Source organism: Pleurodeles waltl, chromosome 7 (genome assembly GCF_031143425.1).
Source record: "Pleurodeles waltl isolate 20211129_DDA chromosome 7, aPleWal1.hap1.20221129, whole genome shotgun sequence".
NCBI lineage: Eukaryota > Metazoa > Chordata > Amphibia > Caudata > Salamandridae > Pleurodeles > Pleurodeles waltl.
The window spans coordinates 900,272,084-900,297,510 of NC_090446.1; the positions used below are offsets into that span (position 1 = coordinate 900,272,084).

The window sequence follows — 25,427 nt, forward strand, 5'->3', positions numbered from 1 at the left end:
TGCGCACTTGCTTCATTCGAGCCGAAAGTCCTGTTTCCTCTGTATAGGATGATCTTTTCGGCTCCAAATTCGAACTGAGGTGTTTTGGTTCCGAAGCTGTTGGCCGAGCTTCGGCTCCGAAGCAGAGCATTCTCTTTTTGGATTCGATAATTGTGGGCGTCGGCTCGGTTCAGAGGTTGAGGTTTGAATTTTTCGGCTCGACCCAAACACTGAAACAGGGGTGACCTGTTGATGGAGTGTTTTGCCCTTTTTCAGCGCTGAACCCAAGGGTCGGTCGAAGATTAGTCTTTTTCGGGTGGAACAATGGCTTGACAGCAGTGATGCACCTAGTACCTTGCTTGATTTTTTAAAAGTAGGTGTTGGGGCAGGTGTACTCACATACTGCGCCGCTGTTATGGTGGCTGTCTTCATCTGAACCTTGCTCGGAGTCGGAGTTTGGGATCGAAACTGCTGTCTGTACCTGCTCCTCTTCGAGGGTGTTGGTGGAGGACTCTGTGTGCTTTGACACCATCTCCAGTCTTCGTACCCTTCGATCGCATAGTGTTTTCTTGAAAAGACCGAAACACCTCACAGCTTTCCTCACGATGTTCCGGAGAAAGGCAGAGATTACAGACCAAGTGGTGGTCGGTGTAAGGAAATTTAGCATGGCACAGAGGACAGAATCAGAATGAGTCCGTTCCATCAGGCTATGAGGCAGTAGGCCCAAGGAGGGTGCAAGTGCCAGAAAGGGTGTTTCCTTGATCCCGAAAGGTACTATCGGATCGAGTGCAGAAGAAACCGCGTTCGAAACAATACCGACGGTATGAGAAAAGTTTGAGATTATATAGAGTTTCCGAATCAAAAGTCCAGGAGTGAGAGGAACACGTTTGAACCCGACGGCGGAAAGAAAACAATCTAAGTCGATGCCCATGCGTACTATCACTGAGGAGTCCCTCGATCTCGTGACTCAAAAAAAAAAAAAGACTTCTTCGAAGAAAAACAACTTGTAACACTCCAAGCCCAACATTAGATGGCGAGATATGCACAGCATGTGTATCTGCAGCTACACAAGCCATCAAACATATCTATATATAAACATTTAATAGTATTATTCTATAAAACACGAACTGTCTTTTTTGAATAAGTAGAGCGACGAAGGATAGCAGGACAATATAGCCCCCATAGGCTGCCGTTATATGAGATAAAAACAGCGTCTGAGTCTTTAAAGACCCAGGGATCATTACTATCCCACATACCCAGCAGGTAGCAGTTGCTTCCGTTCTTTATGACGAGATGTGTGTGTGATAGGTAGGTCCCATTATCACCTCTGTCATCTCCACTGAGGAGGCACAAGGGTTGCTTATAACTTCAATGGAGATTCCCCTCGGAGAGAACTGGGATTACAGGTAAGAAACCATTCCTTCTCTCCTAGGAGATCTCCGCTGACAGTTATAAGCACTGAATATAGCAGCAAGCCCACACCCACGCAGAGTGGCAGAAAAGACAGAGGCAAGACTAAACTAGCCATTTAAGCAAATACATTTCTAAGGGAGGCCTGTCCTATTTGAGTATCAGCTCTAGCATCTGAGTCCAAGTAGTAGTACTTGGTGAATGTGTGTACAGACCTCCATGTAGCTACCTTGCAAATTTCTGCTATGGGAACATTTCTCATGAACACGGTAGTCGCCACTTTGCCATAGTAGAATGTGCCTTATGTCTAGCTGATAAGGTCGTGTTGGCTTTCTGATACCCTAAAAAATGCAGGACACTATCAATCAGGAGATGGATTGTTTGGAAGTAGCTATGCCTGTGCACACTGGACCGTAGTTTATAAACAACTGGTCCAATCTTCCTAAGTCTTGTGTTTTGTCTAGATAAAACATTTTGACGACTCGCCTCATGTCAAGGGAATGGAGTGTTCTTTCAGTCAGTAGGGGACGATGCAAAAAGAAAAATGCTAATGCTAAGATAACTGTCTGATTGACATAAATATTGGAAATCACTTTTGGAAGGAAATTTGGATGAGTTCTCATCACTACTTCATTGGAATGGAAGATGGTGCAAGATTCATGAACATACAACGCATGGATTTCGCAAACCCTACGTGCTCATGTGATTGCTACGAGGAAAGTAGTTTTCCGCAAGAGGTGTTGTGAGGATGATTTGTGAATGGGCTCAAAAGAAGCCTTCATGAGGCATGAAAGTACTATATTAAGCTCTCAAGGTGGAGATGGGCACCTTATGGGACGAAAAACCTTCTTTAACCCTTCTAAGAAGTGTTTTATGTCTGGGATTTTGAAAAAAAGGGGTTTGTGAAGGACATTTTCTGCAGGCAAAAGAGCTGCTAAATGAACTTTTATTAAGATAATTGTAAGCGAGATTTTGCCAAATATAGTAGGTAAGGAAGAACAACATCTTTCTGGCAGGTTGTTGGGTCCACGTTCTTGTTAAAACACCAAATGAAAGATCTCTTCCATTTCAATGAGTAGGCTTAATGAGCTGACAGCCGTTTAGCCTCCTTGATAATATCCATCCAGTCTTGTGGCAGGTTCAAGTGTCCATACTGAACTAGCTCAGGAGCAATGCTGCCAAATTCAAGGAGGAGTGATTGAGGTGAACTATCTGTCCAATGAATTTCGTTACAAAATCCAGTCTGCAAGGCAGCTTGAGAGGTGGACGCTCTGACCGGTGAAGAAGGTCGGTGAACCACCACTGACATGGTCACTTTGGTGCAATCAAGATGATTCTGGCTCTCAAGTAAGACAGTTTGATGAGAACTGATGGGATCCGGGGCATCGGAGGAAAGGCATAGAGAAATATGCCGGACCAGTCAATCAATAGGCTATTCCCCAGTGTCCTTAGTTGGAAGTACCTTGAGGCAAGGCATGGGCATTTATTCAATGTGTGGGGCGTCCCACAGAAACCTCCGGTCTCTGGCAAAGAGCTACTTCCAGATGGGATGGCCCTTGTGGGTTAAAGGAATGGACCTTGTTCCTCCCTGCTTGTTGAGTTAGCATATGGTTGTTGTGTTGTCTGTCTGAACAAGCAGGGATCTGGTTGTGAATGACAGAAGAAAACCTTTCAGCCCAAAGGTGAACTGCGCAGAGTTCTAGAAGATTGATGTGGTGCGTCAGATCTTTTTGAAACCAAGCTCCTTGGTTTGGGAGGTGATCTATATAAGCTCCCCACCCTTCAAACAAGGCATTTGTTACTATGGTCTGGGAGGGAACCTCCTGATGGAAGGACATCCTTTGAATCAGATTCCTTGGAGGGCACCCCCAGCTGCATTGTTGGGTGGGAGAGGGGAGGTGTAGTGTGATCATGTCCTCCCAATTGCCCGTGAGCTCGTTCCATTGCGCCTCAAGACATTCCTGAGAAGGACGCGTATGGAGACGGACATTCATAAGGAAGCCACTAAGCCGAGGAGACAAACTGTTCTCACTGTGGGATGAAAAGCTTGTAAGAGAGAGTGACGCGTTCGATGGATTAATAACAGTATCTCCTCCGAAGGACACACTCTTGCTTGACTGGTGTCAATGGAGGCCCCGCAAATAATGTAGAGTCTGAACAGGACTAGATGTTGGCTTGGCATGGTTGATATGGAGCCCTAATCTTCGAAGATCAGTCCACTGGTAATGAAGACAAGCTTTCTGATGATTCAACGTATTGATGAGTCAATCGCCTAAGTAGGGGGTAAACAAAGACTATGGCGGTCATTCTGACCGCGGCGGTCGGCGGTCGCCGCCCGCCAAGCGGTTCCCGCCGAAAGACCGCAGCGGCCATTCCGGCTTTCCCGCTGGGCCGGCGGGCGACCGCCGGCCGGCCCAGCGGGACAGCCCCTTCAACAATGAAGCCGGCTCGGAATGGAGCCGGCGGAGTTGAAGGGGTGCGACGGGTGCAGTGGCACCCGTCGCGATTTTCACTGTCTGCACAGCAGACAGTGAAAATCTTTGTGGGGCCCTGTTAGGCGGCCCCTGCACTGCCCATGCCAGTGGCATGGGCAGTGCAGGGGCCCCCAGGGGCCCCACGGCACCCGTTCCCGCCATCCTGGTTCTGGCGGTGGACACCGCCAGAAACAGGCTGGCGGGAAGGCGCTCGGAATCCCCATGGCGGTGCTGCAAGCAGCGCCGCCATGGCGGATTCCCTGGGCCAGCCGGAAACCGGCGGGAAAACGCCGGCTCCCCTTTTCTGACCGCGGCTTTACCGCCGCGGTCAGAATCGCCCAGGAAGCACCGCCAGCCTGTTGGCGGTGCTTCCGCCGCCCTCCGCCATGGCGGTCATGGATCGCCAAGGTCAGAATGACCCCCTATGTTTCCTTAGGTGGGCAGCTACCACCATCAAGCACTTTGAGATGGTTCTGAGTGCTGACTTGAGGCCAAGTGGAAGCACTTTGTATTGATTAATGGTCGTGGCCCACCACAAACCTCAAGAACTTGCAATGTTTCCTGGCTATTGGCATGTGGAAGCATGTATCCTGATGGTCTATGGGGCAGAGCCAATCTCACTGGTGTAATGGGACAGATCTGATGCAGTGCTAACATTAAAAACTTCTCTTGCCGAATCCATTTGTTGGCCAATTTCAATTCGAGAATGGGTCTGAACTTGTTCTTGAGGCCTTTCTTCTTTAGCAGAATGTATAGCGAGTAAATGCCTGTTTCCTGTTGTTTGAGAGGAATAGACTTCCCCGCTTCCTTCTGGAGAAGGATATTGACCTCCGATCGCAGCACCTGTAGATGTTGATTGGATGACTTTGGTGGTATATGCGGTGGAGGACTTGAGAACCCGAGACAATACCCATTTGAACAATATTTAGTACCCATGCATCTTTTGTGATGTTTTGCCACTCTGCCAGAAAATGTGAAATGCTTCCCCCTACTGGAGTGGGTAACGCAAGAGGGGGAAGGAAAGATTCACAGTTTTGAGTTTGTGGTGGGTTTGTCTCCTTGAGCAGGCTGTTGGTTGTTTCTCCCTGTAGATTGTTTATGCTACTGTTGCTGGTAAGATATCTGCTGATGTGATTGCTGGCAAACTTGATTCCAGTGAGGGTTTGAACCCTTTGGGAGTAAAAACGGTGCTGGTAGGGCTTGTAAGACAGCTTTTGTTCTTTCTGCTTTACAAGGACGACCGCTTTGAAGGTTTCCACTTCGGATTTTATCCAACACGATTTCATCATCTGTGTGGCTGCCAAAGACCATACATCCTGAGAATGGCAGATTCATGATTCTTTGTTGAGATACATTTTTGAGGGCTGTGAGTCTAAGCCAGTAGCGGCTCAAATTAACTCATAATAATACTAAAACTGTACTCATTATTAAATGATACTAATCCATCACTAATTCTTGTTGGGTTCCGGAGTAGCGTGCTACTCATCGAAAAGCACTTCGACACCTCGTCAGGGGTAGTAAGCGCTATATAAATACGATTACAATACAATACAATACAATACAATACGTAAAGCCATTCCATGACAGTATTCATGTGCCACTAGCAAGGGAGAGTCAGCTGAAGCACTAATGATCTGATTGGAAAACATAATTTCTTCATTGAAGACCTCTAAGAAATCTTCACATCTTGCTCTGCAAAGATCAGCAGCAAACCTTTGTATGGAGTCCCATTAAAGCTCTATTGTATCTTGCCAGAAGAGCTGAATGCACTTGCGCTTTCATAGTTGTTGCAGCTGTAATGCATACTTTGCAGCCTACTGAGTCCAGTGTCTTGTTCTCCTTGTCATGTGGCACAGAAAACGTAGTAGTAGCGTGTTTCTTTTTTTGGCATTAATACGACCACAGGTGGTTGAAGCAAAGAAAGAGGATTTTGCTTGGGACGTCTATATTTCTTCTGTAGCCTGGATGAAACAGGCATGTCTAGGGCTGGGGTAAGGAATAGTTTAATTTCTTGTTCTAAGAGGTGCAGCACCAACGGAAGGAGAGGTTGTGAAGCAGAGCGATGGTGAAGCGTCTCACAAAAAGGACTGATGTGGAAAGGGTTAGGACTAACATTGGTATGTTGAGCTTTGCAGCTCCTCTCACCGGGACCTCTTGGAAAGTGGTGATATCATCTTGCAGAGAGACTCTGGTGAATATCTTCCTGTAGAAGTGGAAGCGGAGTAACAGGCATTATGTCTATATCTTTAGTGTGATCTTGATCGTGAGCTAGAAGAGTGATGGTGATGACAAGAGTGCCTTGAAGAACGGCGGTATCTGTGGCTTTGAATGATGGTGTGTTCTTGAACGTGCTCTGCGTGGTGACACTCAAGGCCCCAGAGGAGGGGCCTCCACAAGTGGAGTTGGAATTGGCACCAGTGGAAGAGGTGCCAGAAATGGAGGCTGTGGCGGTCGCAGTGGAGGAGGAGTAGACGGTGGCGGAGGAGGACAGTGTGAAAGCTGTATCGGTGAAATAAAGTAGACTCTGGAGTATTTGGAGTCAGGAGAGGCAGAAATGTGTCTTTTTGTTTCCTTCTTCCCTCATGTTGTGATTTCCTCGCCATCGACCTACTCCTCGACGTCAACCTTCTCCACGATGTCGATACACTCCTTGACAGAGTGTCTTTGACGTTAACTACTCTCTCTTGAAGTCAACCACGGTCTCTTCCTCGATGATGACCCAGCCCTCGCCGGTGAACAAGTAGGTGTAATAATTTTTCTCAAAGTCGAGGCTCTCGACGTCGACCAGAAGCAATTTCGTTTTTTGGCTAAACTTCTCTTTTTGGACCTTTCACCAAGGGGTCTTTAGAGGTAGATGGAAGAGCCCTGGTAGAGGACTGACCCTCTCCTCGCTTTGATGTCCCACCTTCAGACTGCATCTGTTGCCTGTGTGGCTCTTCTGTGCCATGGAGGTGAATCTTTTATCTCTCCCTGGGAGTGTGCCTTGAAAACTTCCTAAAGTGCTGACATTTGTCAGGGACATGGCTCTGTGGAAGACAATAAATACAGACATTGCAAGGGTCTGATTTGGCCTTCTTTCTACCATAGGCAGGTCACTGATAAAATACCACAATTGTCTTTCAGAAAAAATTAGAACATGTAAAGGAAAGATGAAAAACACTGAATAAAGTTGTTTTCGTCAAAATCCACTGGTGATTTTTGAAGAGAAAAAGCCTAGAAAGTCTGAGCTTAGTGCTTCAAGATCCTGTTACCAGGAGCCAGAAAAAAAGAACTACAACTACCACCACCTGTTGGGCATGATGGAATACTGGTGGTCTCTGGGTTCTTAAAGATGCAAACGCTGTTTTAATCTCACATAATGGCAGCCTATGGAGCTACTCTGTCCCTTTATCCTTTATGTCTCTACTTTTAAAAAATACAGGGTTTGTGAAAGAGATTTAAGCTGTTTTACAGAATATTACCATTACATTATGCATATTTTTGGGTTTCTTGGTCTTTGTTTAAGTACAATCTGAATAAGTTGGCCATTGTGCCCTTTTGCTATGGGCTGCCTAATGTTTTTCTCTTAAGTGATTCTGCAGACCTTTCTGAAGAAAGGCAAACACATACACTTAAGAAGTTATACCGTGGCAAAGTGCCCTAGGATACCCGCATGTGGGCAGGACTATTCAGGGCTTATGACTATCAATGGAGATCCCCCTAAGAGAGAAGCATGGTTTAAAAAATCTAAAATACGAACAAAACGTTGTTATGCTGTCTCTGGTATAGACTATCTAACTGCAGATTCCTCACCTCTTGAATATTCCCCAGGTATCAGACTGAATATGGAAACTCTTCAACAATACTTCTCAACAGCAATAGCTGTGGGTCATCACTCCGCGAGTTGACATCAGTTGCTTTCAAAGCTACTGATGCTTCCAGGCGCAGAGCCCCAACAGCAAAATGGCTTTGACCAGTGTACAGATTTCTAAGCTTGAGATAATATTAATATATATAGTCCAATTCACAAAACGGGGAAGCCAGTGAGGAATCTGGGGTTAGACAGTCTCTCCCAGAGGGAGTGTTACTGAAAATAAGGAAACATTGCTTACCTTTAATCCTAGTTCTCTTCCTGGGGAATCCTCATCAAAGTCATAAGCACTGAATAGTCCTTATCTTGTGTGTGGACCCTGGAGCATTTCTTAATTGTAAAAAAAAAATGATATATATATATATATATATATATCATGTACATAGTACTTCACTGTAGTTATAGTTAGGACCAACGTTTCCCATAGACAAAGCGTTTTTTGTTTTGCTAATTACTTTGGCACTGTTTGGCGAATCTTAACAACATTTTCAAAACTCATCCGCTAATTAGTTAAACTATCTGGAAGGTTTTGGGGTGATTCTTTAAGTGGGGCTGACAAAAAGGGGGATGGTCCCTAAAGCAGGGTTTTTTTGCAATTATTGAACAGGACTACAGCCCGAACCACTGAATGGCTTTATACAACATTTGACAGAAAGCTAGATCTTTGTGTAGAAAGGTATTTATTTTGTTTTTTTGTAATTAAAGGCAACAATTATAGCTATCTAGGGGCGTGGATCCAAAGACCAATGGGAAAAACAAAAAATCACCCACTCACACCATACCCCTTCTGTGCATGGGTGAAGACTGTACTCAGCATTTTGGGGGGTGGGGGGGGGAAGGGGAGGGTTTAAGGTGTGTGTTTGTGTGTTCAGGGGCCTGTGGCCAACCCCCACGCACATGGTTTAAGGCTGTGCGCGGCGGTGGTTGCATTAATGTACTGTATTTCTATATTATTTTACATTAAAAATATCAGAAATTTACTGAAAAAAAAAAACATTGGTTACAGGGTCGTTATACATTTTAGCCATACAAAATCATAGAAATTCTGCAGCTATTGTTATAGTTATACTTATCTGAAGAAACAATAACTCATGACAGAAGGTAACTAGGCTACGAGTTATAGTTTCTTAACATAAATATAATTATAAGTCTAACTATAACTGCAGAATTTCTATGGTTGAATGCAATCAGATGGATAGATAATCTGCAGCCTAAACAGAGGTAAAATAACCAGATTACACTCAATTTTCATTTTAATTAGTTGCACAATGAAAAACGTTATGTAATCAATAACAAAAGACTAGAGAAAAAGTACCATAGACCTTTATCTAAACAGAAACAGAAAGGAAATATGAGACATCATTAACCAATAGATTGCCATTCAAAGAGAAAACTGGCACTGTGCCTTTATGAACCTCACAGGCTTCATGGACTTCAAGAGAGGAACAGCTGGATCATGAAGAGGCCTGGAGGAACACCAGTTTTCCTCCAGGGAGCCCTCCTCTCATCCCAAAGAACCCCACAGACGAAGATCTTGTGAGTGACACTAGAAAACACATTCCCGATCAATGTCAAGAGGTAGGATGTTGAGAAAAATCCCGGTATGTTTGCTATCGATGTCGAAGACGCCATCAGAGGTGGAGTCGGCTCATTGTTCGACATCAGAACACACCCAGTGCTTTACATCGAAAATCACATCACCGACAAGGAGACACCATTTGTTGATGTCAAGGTCAGCATTGACAGCCAAGAGGCATTTATCGTCGTCAGTCTCTCATGCAACAACATCAAGACAACCATCACCATTAAGGCCACCGTCGACAGCCAAGAGACATTCACAGATGTCAAGGCCTATGTAGAGTTTGCACAATTTCACTGGAAATTCAGGAATGTATCCTGTTAACGTCAAGAGACAAGCATGCAGTATCTCATGCTGCAGAAAGGCCACAATCGACTTCAATAGAGTCCCAATGTGATTCAGCTGACCTGGCTGAATCTGGGCCTCTCTCACTCTTGATCCAAATAACAGTCACCGTTGAACATCTCACCACAGTGGTTGGAAAGTCTACAGAAAAGGCCTATACGGCACCCCTCTGACTTCCCGACATACTGTCCTTCAAGAGTCACACCACATACACCATCTCCTAAATGGACACCTTCTCTGAGGTTTTCACTGATTACACCATTTATATCTCCTACAATCTCTTCAACAGTCACGCCAAGTAGGAGTTCCGGCCTATATATCTCTCCTCATAGCTCAAAAAGTCCTATACGTCGTGGGTATAGATCTGAGACAACATCTAGAACCAGCTCACAATCTAAAATATCTCATACAACACCATCCAGGCATAGGAGAAAATCATCTTTTTGGTCTATGACTTCTCGCTCCTCAGTGCAAGATTATTCTCCCGTATGATCGGACACACCTCCACCAAGTGTGTCACCAGTGGACAGTCTCTTGATTTTCAATGATGTTTAGATTAGAAGTGCAACCAAATGAAACTTCGACATTCCTACTGCTATACCCCCTTGATCTGGGATCTTCAAGACTTTGCACAGTCTAAAGTCAACTTCTGCCACTGGTGCCTGGACATCTAGAGCCTGCAATGCAATTATTTAAATCTCTAGCATTGCCAAGATCTAACCCAACTCGGATTCTGAAAAAATACAAGGCTCCTGACCAGGACCCTTTGTTTCTCAGAGTGGATCCTCCTTCTGATTCTGTGATAGTTCAGATCCTTCTTAGATCTGGAAGTACTAGACAAATACATATGAAGAGAAAGATTCAGGATGCCGGCCCATCACTAAATCTACCCACAATTACATCAAGGAGACTGTATGTGTGCGATAGATGTTCAAGATGCACGTTTCCACATCTCAATTTCCTTAAAACATCGAAAGTTTCTCCTCTTCAAAGTTCACCTCGACACTATCAGTACAAAGTACTACAATTCAGCATAAAATAATCCCCACGAACCTTCTCAAAATGTATTGCAATGATTGCAGCATTCTTAAGCTTAAAGAAACAGAAAATCTTTGTTTATACTTACCTAGACAACTGGCTGATAAAGAGTTCCCCACCTTTGCAGACAAAGGAACATTTTCAAATTTGTGTCGAGACACTAATAAATTTAGGACCTTGTGTCAACTTCAACAAGTCCACAGTATTCCCAGTACAAAGATTGCACTACCTGGGAGCTTCACTGGACATGCAATCTACAAAAGTGTGTCCTTCGGAGGAGAGATTATTGTCAATCACCTCTTGCATCTTCATTGTTCCTCATGCAAAGCTGTGCATGACACCTCTTCAACAATGCCTAGAAGTCCAGTGGAATCAACTTTCCAGTAGCTGAGAAGACAAACTGACCCTATCTCAGGCTGCAAGTCAGTCTCCCCTCCAGAGGGATCTCAGCAGAGGAATCTGATGGTGGGAGTACCTTTTGTCAGAACCCACTAACTCAGACACTGATCACAGATGCTTTCACAAAGAGATATTATCTATCATCGTAGCTACCATCAAACCATAGAAATTCTGCAGTTATAGTTACACTATAGTTATACTTATGTTAAGAAACTAGAACTTGCAGCCTAAAGTTACTTCCCGGCAAAAGTTAGAGTTATACTTATTTGAAGAAACATTAAGTATAACTATAACTGTAAAACTATGGTTTTATATAGGTAAAACGTGAACCTAACTATAATGTCCCTGTAACTTTTGTTTTTTTTTTCAGTACATTTCTTTGTTATGGTTAATAGTGTCTCATATTCCCTTTCCTTTTCAGTAAAGGTCTGCGGTACTTTTACTCCAGTCATTTTTTATTAATGACGAAGTTCTTCATTATGCAATTTTTTAAAAATGAAAATGAAATGTAATCTGGACATTTTTACCTCTCTCTTTTAAGGAGTGCTCTGGGGGTCCCTCCTGTGAGCATGGCTATTCAGTGCTTATGACTATTGATGAGGATCCCCTGGAAGAGAAGTTCTTGCTCTTCTGATAGAGAATTCTAACCACGGATTCCTCACCTTTGAATACATACCAAGCAGTACCTATTTGGAAATGTGTCTGTTAATTGACTTAAACCAAAATGTCCTGTAGGAAGCCCTTGGCGACCCTGGATACCCAGACAGTAGTGCTTCCTGAATATAAAGGGGGTGCCTAAGTAGCTGCAGATGAACAGAACAGAAACTCCACGTGCCAAAGTAGTGGAAGCAGCTTTGGCTCTAGAGGAATGAGCATACAGTTCTTCCAAAAGCTGCTTTTTGGCCAATACATAGCACATTTTAATACAGAGCACAAAGCAGCAGCCTTGCCTTTTTTGAACAGCCTTGCCTTTATTTGCTCTGGCGAATCCACCAAGAACTGATTGTCCGCCTGGTATTCTACGGTATAATTGATTAAAAAGCTCAGTGTTTTTTTTTTTTTAGGTCTAAGTGATAGAGTCTCTCCTCCTCCTCTTTAGAGAGAAGAGGCAGAGCAAAGAAAGCCAGTAAGGTGATATTAAGACTGACGTGGAAAAGCGCCAGAACTTTCGGCAAGAAGGATGCTCATGTCTGTAGAATCAGGTTCTCTGGGTAGAAGGTGGTGTATATCCAGTTGACCAAGTGCTTGTATCTCATTTACACATCAGGTCAATGTGAAGGTAGCGAGAAAGACCGTCTTGAAAGTGAGAAGCTGCAAGGAACAACTATAAAGTTGCTCAAGGGGGAAACACATCAAATATGTGAGGTATGACAAAGGGAAAGGGAAGAAAAAGATACAGGCCTTCAAAAACCACATCACAACTCATTATTTCAACATGAAGGGCTGATCTGGAACCAGGAAAAAGGCCAAAAGATGTACTTTAACTGTGCCCAGATCCAAGCCTTGCCAGGAATGAGACGAAACAAACCACCAGATAACTGCCTGGAGAGGGGGTCAATATGCAGTGTACTGCACCAAACCACAAATACGTCCCAATAACAAGCATATAGTGGCACCTAGCTGCCAAGATGATATCAGCCACCTTCAGAATGAGGCTGAAGGTGTACAGCTGTTGCCGCACAATCTCTAAACATGAAGGAGCAGATTTCAAAGGCATGGGTAGTGGACTCTGCCCCTTTCTGTGACAGCAGATACTCCCATAGAGACAACCTAATTCGATCAAAGATGCTCATGCCCAAAAGCTCTGAATACCATACTCACCATGCCCAAACCAAGGACACTAGTGTGACTTGAGCCCGGTCAGTCCTGATCATTTTCTTAACTAAGGGCAAGAGAGGTATCGGCCGAAAGGTGTACAGGAGAGCTGAGCTTCACCCTATGTGTAACACGCCGTCTGGAAGAGACTTGGAAGCTCCAAAGTGCAGAACTGATGACATTGTGCATTCTCAGAGTTGATAAATAGTTTGAATCAAGGTTCTTCGCATTCGCAGAAAAGACCTTGGGTGACCTCCGGGTGCAACTGTCAATTGTGATCACGTGGGCATCAGTGGTTGAGCTTATCCACATTTGCTTTCAAAGATTTTTGTGGTTCACTACCAGAAAAATGTCATTATGACTTAGCCAGTTCCAGAGGTGTAGTACCTCTGGGCACAGGTTCAATGACCCCACCCGTCCCGTTTGTTGCAAAACCACTTGGCAGTGGTGTTTTCCATGAGCACCTGAACCAGCCTCCCTTTGATCGACAGAAGAAATACTTTCAACACCAAGAATATTGCCCTCAGCTACAGAAGGTTGATATGGAGCCAGGACTCCATCGGAGACCAGAGGTCTCTGATCTCCATCTCTCCGAGATGGCCACCCCAACACAGAAGCATGCATTGGTCACCACTGTCAGCTCTGAACGGTGTAGAGAGATGGGACTGCTGCCGACCCAACTGAGGTCCAGGAACCACCACTGCTGATCTTTTGCAGTCTCCTCTGAAACCAGACTTGGTCAGAGAGGACTCCTTGAGGGTGGGCCCAATAAGACTTCATATCTCACTACAGAGCCCGCATATCTCAGCTGGTGTGCTTGACCAGCACGATGCAGGACTCCAACAGCCTCCTGAGCCTCAGAGTTGATCTTAAGGGAAATCCAGGACAGAGGCTGAAAGATTGGGATGAAACCAAACTGTATCCTGAATGGTTCAGTTGAAGGGGAGCATCTGAGAAGGAGTCAGGTGTATCTTTGACACGTTGACAATGAACCTTAACAATGACAGGAGATTTGCCGTAGTCAGGAGGTGGTTGACGACTGCCTGAGGCAAGCCCGCCTCCAATAGCCAGCAATCGAGGTATGGGAAAACTAACACCGGACCTCCGAAGGTGTGTTGCTACCACCACCCTCACTTATGTGAACGCATAAGAGTCACTGGTGAGACCAAAAGGGAGCACAGCAAACTGAAAACACTCCTGACTCACCACGAGCCTAAGGCAGGGCCGATGGGCCTGCAAGACGGCTATATGGAAATAGGTGTCCTGCAGATCCAATGCCACCATCCAGTCTACAAGGATGATGGCACACGACCTGGGTCTGAGTGAACATTCTCAATTTGTCCTTCTGGAGGAAAGCACTAAGAGGGCACAGGTTTCTCTTCTTTAATGGCACCGGAAAGTAGTGGGAATAATAAGGACAATCCACTTCTGCCACAGGCACCGTCTGGATAGCCCCCTTGGCCAATAAAGCTTGCATGTCCTGTCGTAAGACTGACAGATGGTCCTCCATCAGTTATTCTGAAGACAGAGGAAGGTGCGGTGGAGTGGCTATGAAAGATAAGGCTTATTCGATTCAAACAATCTGCAGGACCGACCTGTTCAATATTTTGTCCTGCCAACCCGGTAGGAATCACAGGATCTGCCTCCAACCATATGGCTGTGCTCTACTAAAATCACCCTACAGGGGTTTTGTAGGTGGTGCTGGAGGGGTGCAGGAGACTGACTGATGCACATTCCTTGTCTATGGGGTCGATGATTGCCACGCCCTTGACACAAACTCTTGGGCATCTTGTTGAGGCTAAAGTGCCTGCTAAAACCACAAAATGAGTAGTGAGACTGATGTAGTTGGCGAGGAGGAGCAGGTAAGCCCCGGGAGCTCTCTTTGAGCCGAAACTGCCTTGTCCCCAAAAAGACAAGTCTCATCTAAGGGCATGTACCTAAGGGATGACTAGCCATCCTCTGAAAAACCTGTTGGTCACTTCCAGGCATAGTGACAAATGACAACACTAGTGCCAACGGCGCACCGGATGGAATCTGTAGTACCAAGGTCACAACAAATGGTGAATTTGGCAGTGTTGCGTCTGCCCTGTATGGCTAGGAACAGGAAAGGGTGGATATCTTTTGGGACACCTGGGAGGATTTGAGCAACCAAATACCAGAGAGCGTGGAAATAGCAGCCAAGAAGGCAACCGCTATCGACTAATGTGAGAGCCAAACTAGTAGAAGGAAATACTCCCTTCCCAAAGGTCTCCACTCTCTTGGACTCCCTGTCGGGGGGAGTAGTCAGATAATTATTTGGATTTGTCCGACTGCTGGAGACCTGCACCACCAAGCCTTTAGGAAAGGGGTGCTAAGACAAAAAGGCGGAGTTGCCAGAGGCGGTCTAGTGGTGTCTCACAGTTTGGTGATTGACTAGGAGCTCAGAGCAAGGCTTTTCCTTGGCCGTCAGCAGGGTATCAGTGACTGCCTCATTAAAAGGAAGTAGGGGTTCAGTAGTGCTTTGCCCTGAATGAGGTACTTGAGTCACTATACTGGATTTAATCCCTATGGTATGGAGCTGGAGGTCGAGTGCTTTAGCCACCCTCTGAAAAACCACCCAAAAAGAAGCACTCTTTTCAGTAGCAGAACCAGGGGAGTGAGAGAATGTCATAATCAGGAGAGGTACGAAGGCCAATGGCATCCTAGAGGTCCATCATGTCAGTTTTCTTCATGGCCAATTTCATTTCGTGCATTATAGTCATTGTTGGAATCCTACCCGAACACGGAATACAATGTATGAGGTCTGCTTTGTGAAATGTTAAGTGGGGTAGGTTGTGGAAGCTGGAAGACGCTCCATGATGGGCTCAAAGAGTCAAACTGATACAGAAGAGCACAGCCTTGCCAAACTAAACTCTTCGATCTTTCTCAGTGTCGCAGACGGCCTGCAATCTTAGGTTCTGCCAGGACAAGCTGTGGGACAGGTTCCGACGCCAGGAGCGACAACGATATGCAATGTGACACCCTTGCGCCTTCTCAGGAGTGTGACAGTGATGGGAAGAGGGAGAGTCCCGCTTTGACTGTATATGTTTTTTCTTCCTATGCCCAAAAATTTGGAGCGCAACGACAATAGGCCTCGGAATCAACTCCTGCAACTCTTGGACCGGGAATGGGACGAGGCAGACCGATGTTCTTGGAGTAGTTGCAATGAGGAGTTTTGCAATGTTTGGGATGTAGATGTTCACCTTGCAGTCACTTATGACCTTCATACTCACTGACGTGCAGCCAATTAAGGCTCTGGAGTCGTGACTCAACCTCAGGCACCACAGGCAAACCTGATGAGAATCTGTCAGACATTCCTTACAGGTTTAGAACAAGTAATTTTGGGACGTGGCGTTTCCCTTGCACACTGCAAAAGTTCTTTAATTACAGGGTATCAAAGAGACAAGAGGTCGATCTGAATATCGTGGGTAGAAAGAAAGGAACTGACTTCCGCAGACAGGAGTGATGCCTTTATAGGCTTCCTGACATTCTGGAGCAGAAGGGTGTCAGAGCAGAGCCGCAAGGAACCGCCTAACGGCAGACAGAGGTATTGTTGAAATGTGTCCATATGCAACCTGACACCTGGGGAATATTGGAAAGGTGAGGAATCTGCAGTTAGAAGTTTTCATCAGAAACTATTTTAAAGCCAAAGAAACTCTTTAACCCCTTCCCCGCCACGGACGTAATGGTTACGTCCATGGCAGCGCCCGTGTGGCGCCATGGACGTAACCATTACGTCCTGAATGCTTCCCTCGGGAGAAGCGCTAGCGCTCCTCCCGAGGGAAGCCCCCCCACCCCCCCAGGTCAGGGCTGACCGGGGAATCCCTTCCCCTTCCACCCCCGACCCCCCCCACCCCCCCCTGTGACGTCAGCGCACGAGCGCGCGCTCATTTGTCACAGGGGCCTCCCTAGTCGCGCTGGAAGCTCTGCTTCCAGCGCGATTGAAAAAGAAATGCAAAAGCATTTCTTTTTCAATCACTTGGGAGGCCCGGAGGGGCTTCAAAGGGAAGGAAAAGTATTTCCTTCCCTTTGAAGTCCCTCCGAGGGTTTCAAAAGCCGGATTGCTTGCAATCCGGCTTTTGAAACCCCACTAGACACCAGGGATTATTTTTTTTTTCTTTGAAATTGACTAAAGGGAGCGACCCCTTGGGCAAGGGTCGCTCCCAGGGGGGGCTTTTTTTTTAAAAGGCCTTTTCTGCCCCCCCTGGGGGCAGATCGGCCTTACTAGGCCGATCTGCCCCCAGGGTGGGCAGAAACCTCTAGGCACCAGGGACCATTTTTTTTTTTTTTGGTTCATTTTTTTTTATTGAGGTGGGGAGCGACCCCTTAGGCAAGGGTCGCTCCCCTTGGGGGAAAATTATATTTTGGCCATTTCTGCCCCCCTTGGGGGCAGATTGGCCTATTTTGATGAGGCCAATCTGCCCCCAAGGGGGGTAGAAACCACTAGACACCAGGGTTTTTTTTATTTTTATTATTGTTATTGACAAAAGGGAGCGACCCCTTGGGCAAGGGTCGCTCCCAGGGGGGGCATATTTTCGGGAAGGCCTTTTCAGGGGGGGCAGATCGGCCTACTATTAGGCCGATCTGCCCCCAGGGGGGGCAGAAACCTCTAGGCACCAGGGACCTTTTTTTTTTTTTTTGTTTCATTTTTTTTTTTTTTGGTGGGGAGCGACCCCTTAGGCAAGGGTCGCTCCCCTTGGGGGAAAATTATATTTTGGCCATTTCTGCCTCCCTTGGGGGCAGATTGGCCTATTTTGATGAGGCCAATCTGCCCCCAAGGGGGGTAGAAACCACTAGACACCAGGGAGTTTTTTCTTTGCGTGAATTTCACGCAAAGGGAGCGACCCCTTAGGCAAGGGTCGCTCCCTGGGGGGGAGGGCAATTTATTTTAGGCCATTTCTGCCCCCCCTGGGGGCAGATCGGCCTAATATTAGGCCGATCTGCCTCCAGGGGGGGAAGAAACCTCTAGGCGCCAGGGCAATTTTTTTTTTTGTGTGTTTTTTTTTTTTTGTTTCTTTTTTTAGAGATGGGGAGCGACCCATCAGGCAAGGGTCGCTCCCCTGGGGGGGCAAATTGTATTTAGACCATTTCTGCCCCCCTGGGGGCAGATTGGCCAATTTTAGGTCAATCTGCCCCCAAGGGGGCAGAAACCACTAGGCACCGGGGATTTGTTTTTTGGCACCAATGTCACGCAGGGGGAGCGACCCCGTAGGCAAGGGTCGCTCCCGGGTGGGGGGGGGGGGTGGGGGTAGGGGGTCAAATTTATTTTAGGCCATTTCTGCCCCCCCGGGGGACAGATCGGCCTATTATTAGGCCGAACTGCCCCCCGGGGGGGGGGGGGGGGCAGAACACTCTAGGCGCCAGGGCAATTTTTTTTTTGTGTGTTTTTTTTTTGTTGTTTCTTTTTTTAGAGATGGGGAGCGACCCATCAGGCAAGGGTCGCTCCCCTGGGGGGGCAAATTGTATTTAGACCATTTCTGCCCCCCTGGGGGCAGATTGGCCAATTTTAGGTCAATCTGCCCCCAAGGGGGCAGAAACCACTAGGCACCGGGGATTTGTTTTTTGGTGCCAATGTCACGCAGGGGGAGCGACCCCGTAGGCAAGGGTCGCTCCCGGCGGGGGAGGGTGGGGGTTGGGGGGGCAAATTTATTTTAGGGCATTTCTGCCCCCCCCCCTGGGGCCGGCTGAGCTACAGGCCAAACACCACAGGTAGGCACCTTGCAAAAAACACCTCTGTTTTCTGTGAAAAAATATGTTGTGTCCACGTTGTGTTTTGGGCCATTTCCTTTTGTGGGCGCTAGGCCTACCCACAGAAGTGATGTATCATTTGTATCGAGAGACTTAGGGGAACGCTGGGTGGAAGGAAATTTGTGGCTCCTCTCAGATTCCAGAACTTTCTGTCACCGAAATGAGAGGAAAAAGTGTTTTTTGGGCCAAATTTTGATGTTTGCAAAGGATTCTGGGTAACATAACCTGGTCAGAGCCCCGCAAGTCACCCCATCTTGGATTCCCCTGGGTTTCTAGTTTTCAAAAATGCACTGGTTTGCTAGGTTTCCTCAGGTGTCGGCTGAGCTACAGGCCAAAATCCACAGGTAGGCACTGCTTTTTATAAAAAAATGTGATGTGTCCACGTTGTGTTTTGGGCCCTTTCCTTTCGTGGGCGCTAGTCCTACCCACACAAGTGATGTATCATTTTTATCGGGAGACTTGGGGGAACGCTGGGTAGAAGGAAATTTGTGGCTCCTCTCAGATTCCAGAACTTTCTGCCACAGAAATGTGAGTAACATGTGTATTTTTAGCCAAATTTTGAGGTTTGCAAAGGATTCTGGGTAACAGAACCTGGTCCGAGCCCCGCAAGTCACCCCTCCTTGGATTCCCCTAGGTCTCTAGTTTTCAGAAATGCACAGGTTTGGTAGGTTTCCCTAGGTGCCGGCTGAGCTAGAGGCCAAAATCTACAGGTAGGCACTTCGCAAAAAACACCTCTGTTTTTTTCCAAAATTTAGGATGTGTCCACGTTACGCTTTGGGGTGTTTCCTGTCGCCGGCGCTAGGCCTACCCACGCAAGTGAGGTATCATTTTTATCGGGAGACTTGGGGGAACGCTGGGTGGAAGGAAATTTGTAGCTTCTCTCAGATTCCAGAACTTTCTGCCACAGAAATGTGAGGGACATGTGTTTTTTTAGCCACATTTTGAGGTTTGCAAAGGATTCTGGGTAACAGAACCTGGTCCGAGCCCCGCAAGTCACCCCTCCTTGGATTCCCCTAGGTCTCTAGTTTTCAGAAATGCACAGGTTTGGTAGGTTTCCCTAGGTGCCGGCTGAGCTAGAGGCCAAAATCTACAGGTAGGCACTTCGCAAAAAACACCTCTGTTTTTTTCCAAAATTTAGGATGTGTCCACGTTGCGCTTTGGGGTGTTTCCTGTCGCCGGCGCTAGGCCTACCCACGCAAGTGAGGTATCATTTTTATCGGGAGACTTGGGGGAACGCTGGGTGGAAGGAAATTTGTAGCTTCTCTCAGATTCCAGAACTTTCTGCCACAGAAATGTGAGGGACATGTGTTTTTTTAGCCACATTTTGAGGTTTGCAAAGGATTCTGGGTAACAGAACCTGGTCCGAGCCCCGCAAGTCACCCCTCCTTGGATTCCCCTAGGTCTCTAGTTTCCAGAAATGCACAGGTTTGGTAGGTTTCCCTAGGTGCCGGCTGAGCTAGAGGCCAAAATCTACAGGTAGGCACTTCGCAAAAAACACCTCTGTTTTTTTCCAAAATTTAGGATGTGTCCATGTTGCGCTTTGGGGTGTTTCCTGTCGCCGGCGCTAGGCCTACCCACGCAAGTGAGGTATCATTTTTATCGGGAGACTTGGGGGAACGCTGGGTGGAAGGAAATTCGTAGCTTCTCTCAGATTCCAGAACTTTCTGCCACAGAAATGTGAGGGACATGTGTTTTTTTAGCCACATTTTGAGGTTTGCAAAGGATTCTGGGTAACAGAACCTGGTCCGAGCCCCGCAAGTCACCCCTCCTTGGATTCCCCTAGGTCTCTAGTTTTCAGAAATGCACAGGTTTGGTAGGTTTCCCTAGGTGCCGGCTGAGCTAGAGGCCAAAATCTACAGGTAGGCACTTCGCAAAAAACACCTCTGTTTTTTTCCAAAATTTAGGATGTGTCCACGTTGCGCTTTGGGGTGTTTCCTGTCGCCGGCGCTAGGCCTACCCACGCAAGTGAGGTATCATTTTTATCGGGAGACTTGGGGGAACGCTGGGTGGAAGGAAATTTGTAGCTCCTCTCAGATTCCAGAACTTTCTGCCACAGAAATGTGAGGGACATGTGTTTTTTTAGCCAAATTTTGAGGTTTGCAAAGGATTCTGGGTAACAGAACCTGGTCCGAGCCCCGCAAGTCACCCCCCTCCTTGGATTCCCCTAGGTCTCTAGTTTTCAGAAATGCACAGGTTTGGTAGGTTTCCCTAGGTGGTGGCTGAGCTAGAGGCCAAAATCTACAGGTAGTCACTTTGCTAAAAACAGCTCTGTTTTCTGTGATATGTCCACGTTGTGTTTTGGGGCATATCCTGTCGCGGGCGCTAGGCCTACCCACACAAGTGAGGTATCATTTTTATCGGGAGACGTGGGGGAACGCTGGGTGGAAGGAAATTTGTGGCTCCTCTCAGATTCCAGAACTTTCTGCCACAGAAATGTGAGGAACATGTGTTTTTTTAGCCAAATTTTGAGGTTTGCAAAGGATTCTGGGTAACAGAACCTGGTCCGAGCCACACAAGTCACCCCTCCTTGGATTCCCCTAGGTCTCTAGTTTTCAGAAATGCATAGGTTTGGTAGGTTTCCCTAGGTGGCGGCTGAGCTAGAGGCCAAAATCTACAGGTAGTCACTTTGCTAAAAACAGCTCTGTTTTCTGTGATATGTCCACGTTGTGTTTTGGGGCATATCCTGTCGCGGGCGCTAGGCCTACCCACACAAGTGAGGTATCATTTTTATCGGGAGACGTGGGGGAACGCTGGGTGGAAGGAAATTTGTGGCTCCTCTCAGATTCCAGAACTTTCTGCCACAGAAATTTGAGGAACATGTGTTTTTTTAGCCAAATTTTGAGGTTTGCAAAGGATTCTGGGTAACAGAACCTGGTCCGAGCCCCGCAAGTCACCCCTCCTTGGATCCCCCTAGGTCTCTAGTTTTCAGAAATGCACAGGTTTGGTAGGTTTCCCTAGGTGGCGGCTGAGCTAGAGGCCAAAATCTACAGGTAGTCACTTTGCTAAAAACAGCTCTGTTTTCTGTGATGTGTCCAGGTTGTGTTTTGGGGCATATCCTGTCGCGGGCGCTAGGCCTACCCAAACAAGTGAGGTATCATTTTTATCGGGAGACTTGGGGGAACATAGAATAGCAAAACAAGTGTTATTGCCCCTTGTCTTTCTCTACATTTATTCCTTCCAAATATAGGGGTGTGTGTAAAAAAGACATCTATTTGAGAAATTCCATGTAATTCACGTGCTACTATGGTCACCCCGGAATTCAGAGATGTGCAAATAACCACTGCTCCTCAACACCTTATCTTGTGCCCTTTTTGGAAATGCAAAGGTTTTCTTGATAGCTATTTTTTACTCCTTATATTTCAGCAAATGAATTACTGTATACCCGGTATAGAATGAAAACGCACTGCAGGGTGCAGCTCATTTATTGGCTCTGGGTTCCTCGGGTTCTTGATGAACCTACAAACCCTATATATCCCCGCAACCAGAGGAGTCCAGCAGACGTAACAGTATATTGCTTTCGATAATCTGACATTGCAGGGAAAAGTTACAGAGTAAAAAGTAGAGAAAAATTGCTGTTTTTTTCACCTCAATTTCAATATTTTTCTTTTTCAGCTGTTATTTTCTGTAGGAAACCCTTGTAGGATCTACACAAATGACCCCTTGCTGAATTCAGAATTTTGTCTACTTTTCAGAAATGTTTAGGTTTCTGGGATCCAGCATTGGTTTCATGACCATTCCTGTCACTGACTGGAAGGAGGCTGAAAACACAAAAAATTGCACAAATGGGGTATGCCCCAGTAAAATGCCAAAATTGTGTTGAAAAATTGGGTTTTCGGATTCAAGTCTGCCTGTTCCTGAAAGCTGGGAAGCTGCTGAGTTTAGCACCGCAAACCCTTTGTTGATGCCATTTTTAGGGGAAAAACCACAAGCCTTCTTCTGCAGCCACTTTTTCCAATTTTTTTGAAAAAAACAAAATTTTCCCTGTATTTTGGCCAATTTCTTGGCCTCTTTCAGGGGAACCCACAAAGTCTGGGTACCTCCAGAATCCCTAGGATGTTGGAAAAAAAGGACGCAAATTTGGCTTGGTTAGCTTATGTGGACAAAAAGTTATGCGGGCCTAAGCGCGAACTGCCCCAAATAGGCAAAAAAAGGCCTGGCACAGGAGGGGGAAAAGGCCTGGCAGCGAAGTAGTTAAGGAGCAGTGGCTATGTAAAAAAGCTTGCATTGCCACTGATTTAGGTAGAGAAAGAATTCTGTACGAAGTGGGAAAACCTTGGTTTGAGAAGAAAAAATAATTTTTTTACAGTGATCACATAATGGAGTTTTCAAGCCAAACATTAACATAAATAATGACTTACAATTCCCAAGTCCCTAAAACATCCAGCTAGACAATTGTTACCTGAACATAGTAGGTGCCTTTGGACTGGGCATACATCATTAAAAAGCAGTAATCTAAGTTTTGCTTTGTTCTCCACCTAAAACAGAAAAAATAAGATGGATATTACTGGCATGCAAATTACTAAGTCCAAAGAAGAAGTAGTGGTCTATAAATAACTAAGTATTACAATTTTGGAACCCTGCATCTAATAAAATAAGTATTTAGAAATATATTCGTTTTAATGCAGGAGGCTGAGAGATTGACTATTGAGGGACAGTCCTTGATGACTGTAGGAAGCTGGTCTGGTGTGTGGTGAGTACCTATGGTATTATCACCTTATACCAGGTCCAGGAATCTCCTATAAGTGAGGTGTAGTCGCTCTCTAGAGGAAGCTATGGATCAGCAGCCAAGATTTATCGAAGAGACATGTAAAGCTCATGCATTGCTCCTACCAGTCTTCTGGGGTTTTCCCGGCAGCCTGCACTGCTCCCACCCCACAGACAGGTTTCTGTCCTCCTGCTGCTTGACCAGCTCAGGCAGAGGAAGGCAGAACAAAGGATTTCCTTTGGGAGAGGGAGGCAATACCCTCTCCCTTTCAAAATAGGTGTAACATGGCCTGGTAGGGGTAGCCTCTCCAAGCCACCGGTATGCTTTGAAGGGCACATTTGGCACCCTCCTTGCATAAACTGGTTTGCACCAGTCCAGGAACCACCGGTCCCTGCTCTGGCACAAAACTGGACAATCGAAAGGAGAGAAACCACCCCCCTGTCCATTCCAAGGTGGGTAGCAGAGGCCCCTGGGAGCATATCAGTGGCCAGGTCAGGAAAGTGACATCACAGACCCCTTCTGATAGGTGGTCACCCTGCTAAGTGACCCATCCCCCTTCCCGGGCTATTTAGGGTCTCCCTCGAGGGTGGGTCTTCAGATTCAACGTGCAAGCAGGACTCCTCTGCATTGTTTACTTCATCTTCTGGCCAACGGGACTGCAAATTGGACCCTCCAGGAATCGACAATCTGCAACTCCAGCGACGACTTCACTTTGCAACATTGTTTCTCCGGCTCCTTCCAGGAACTGCAACATTTACCTGGCTGTGCATCTTTTTAGGATGATGAGTCTTCAGCCTGCACAAGAAGCAAGAAGGAATCTCCCTTGGAGGGAATGAGTCTCTCCCCTGCACCTGTAGGCACCAACTGCAATGATGACCAGGTGCAGGAATCCTCTCTCCTCCAGAACTGCGTGGATCCTGCATCACAGGTGCTGGTCTGGAGTGGTCTCCTTGGTCCTCTCTATCAGCTATCCAATGTGGGAGACAGTAAGCCCTTGCTTCTCCTTGAAAGACAGTACCCCTATGTACCACAACTCTTACAGCTACCAAGGCTTGTTGGCTCTTCTTCCAAAGGATCTTTACGCTCCGCGTAGCCCCAGACTCCAGCACACTTACCTACAAAGCACAGTATCCTGCCTGCTGCTCCAGCGACGTGGAACTCCTCTCCAGGTGTACTGAGTGGGCCTCACTGCGACTCCTGTGCCTGCAAGTTGCGTGTGGGGCTGCCCCCTCGTCTCCTGACTCGCCTCACTGTTGAGGGCCCCCTGGGACTCCCCTCCTTGGGATAAGTCCTCCTGGATCTTAATGGTCCCCAGCAGCTCTGCAATTCTTCATCTGCGACTCTTGCCTTTGCCAAGGCTTGTTGGTGGTTTTACCTCATCACTGAGTGAGTGCAACACTTCTTCCGGCGTGGGACATCGACTGCATCACTCCTGGAACTCTTCTCCTGCCTTTGTGCTGCTTGGGTCTTGCACAGACCTTTTCCAAACCTTACATGTGGGTATTGGGGAAAAACAGACACTTACCTCTTCTCGTCTGGTCGCTGGGGGAGGAGAGGGGGGTTTGGGGAGGGGGGGGGGGGTGTTGGGGGCACCCTGGTACTTATCTTTTGGGGTTCCTCCAGCTCCCCTTTACAGATTCCACTTCCTTGGGTGGGGGACTGCCTTTCACATTCCACTTACCTAGTATATGGTTTGGTCCCCCCCCCACCCCACACTATTTTCTATTGTTTTACTGTTTGCTATTGCTTTCAATGCTAATCACTGACTTCTAATGTGTATATTATAGTGTGTTTACTCACTTCAAAGTAGAGTACTGCCTGTACAGTAGTTTAGTATTTGTGTTACTATATTAAAGTACCTTTATGTTTGTAACACTGTGTGGTTCTTTCATGTGTAAGTGCTGTGTGACTGTAGTGGTATTGTAAAAGCTTTGCATGTCTCCTAGATAAGTCTTGGCAGCTCATCCACAGCTACCTCTAGAGAGCCCTGGCTTCCAAGACACTGTCTACACCTCACTAATCGGGGATACCTTGACCTGGTAGAAGATGATAGCACCATAGTTGCTC

General features: G+C 46.6%; 1 protein-coding gene across 1 annotated transcript in view; it reads right to left on the reverse strand.

The window, feature by feature from the left end:
* Window positions 1-25,427, reverse strand: part of MGAT4B (alpha-1,3-mannosyl-glycoprotein 4-beta-N-acetylglucosaminyltransferase B) — a 1,476,931-nt gene that overhangs the window by 637,036 nt on the left and 814,468 nt on the right. The window contains exon 7 of the mRNA XM_069199505.1: window positions 23,055-23,130. Coding sequence (XP_069055606.1) covers window positions 23,055-23,130 — 76 coding nt within the window. The remainder of the gene's footprint in view (window positions 1-23,054; window positions 23,131-25,427) is intronic.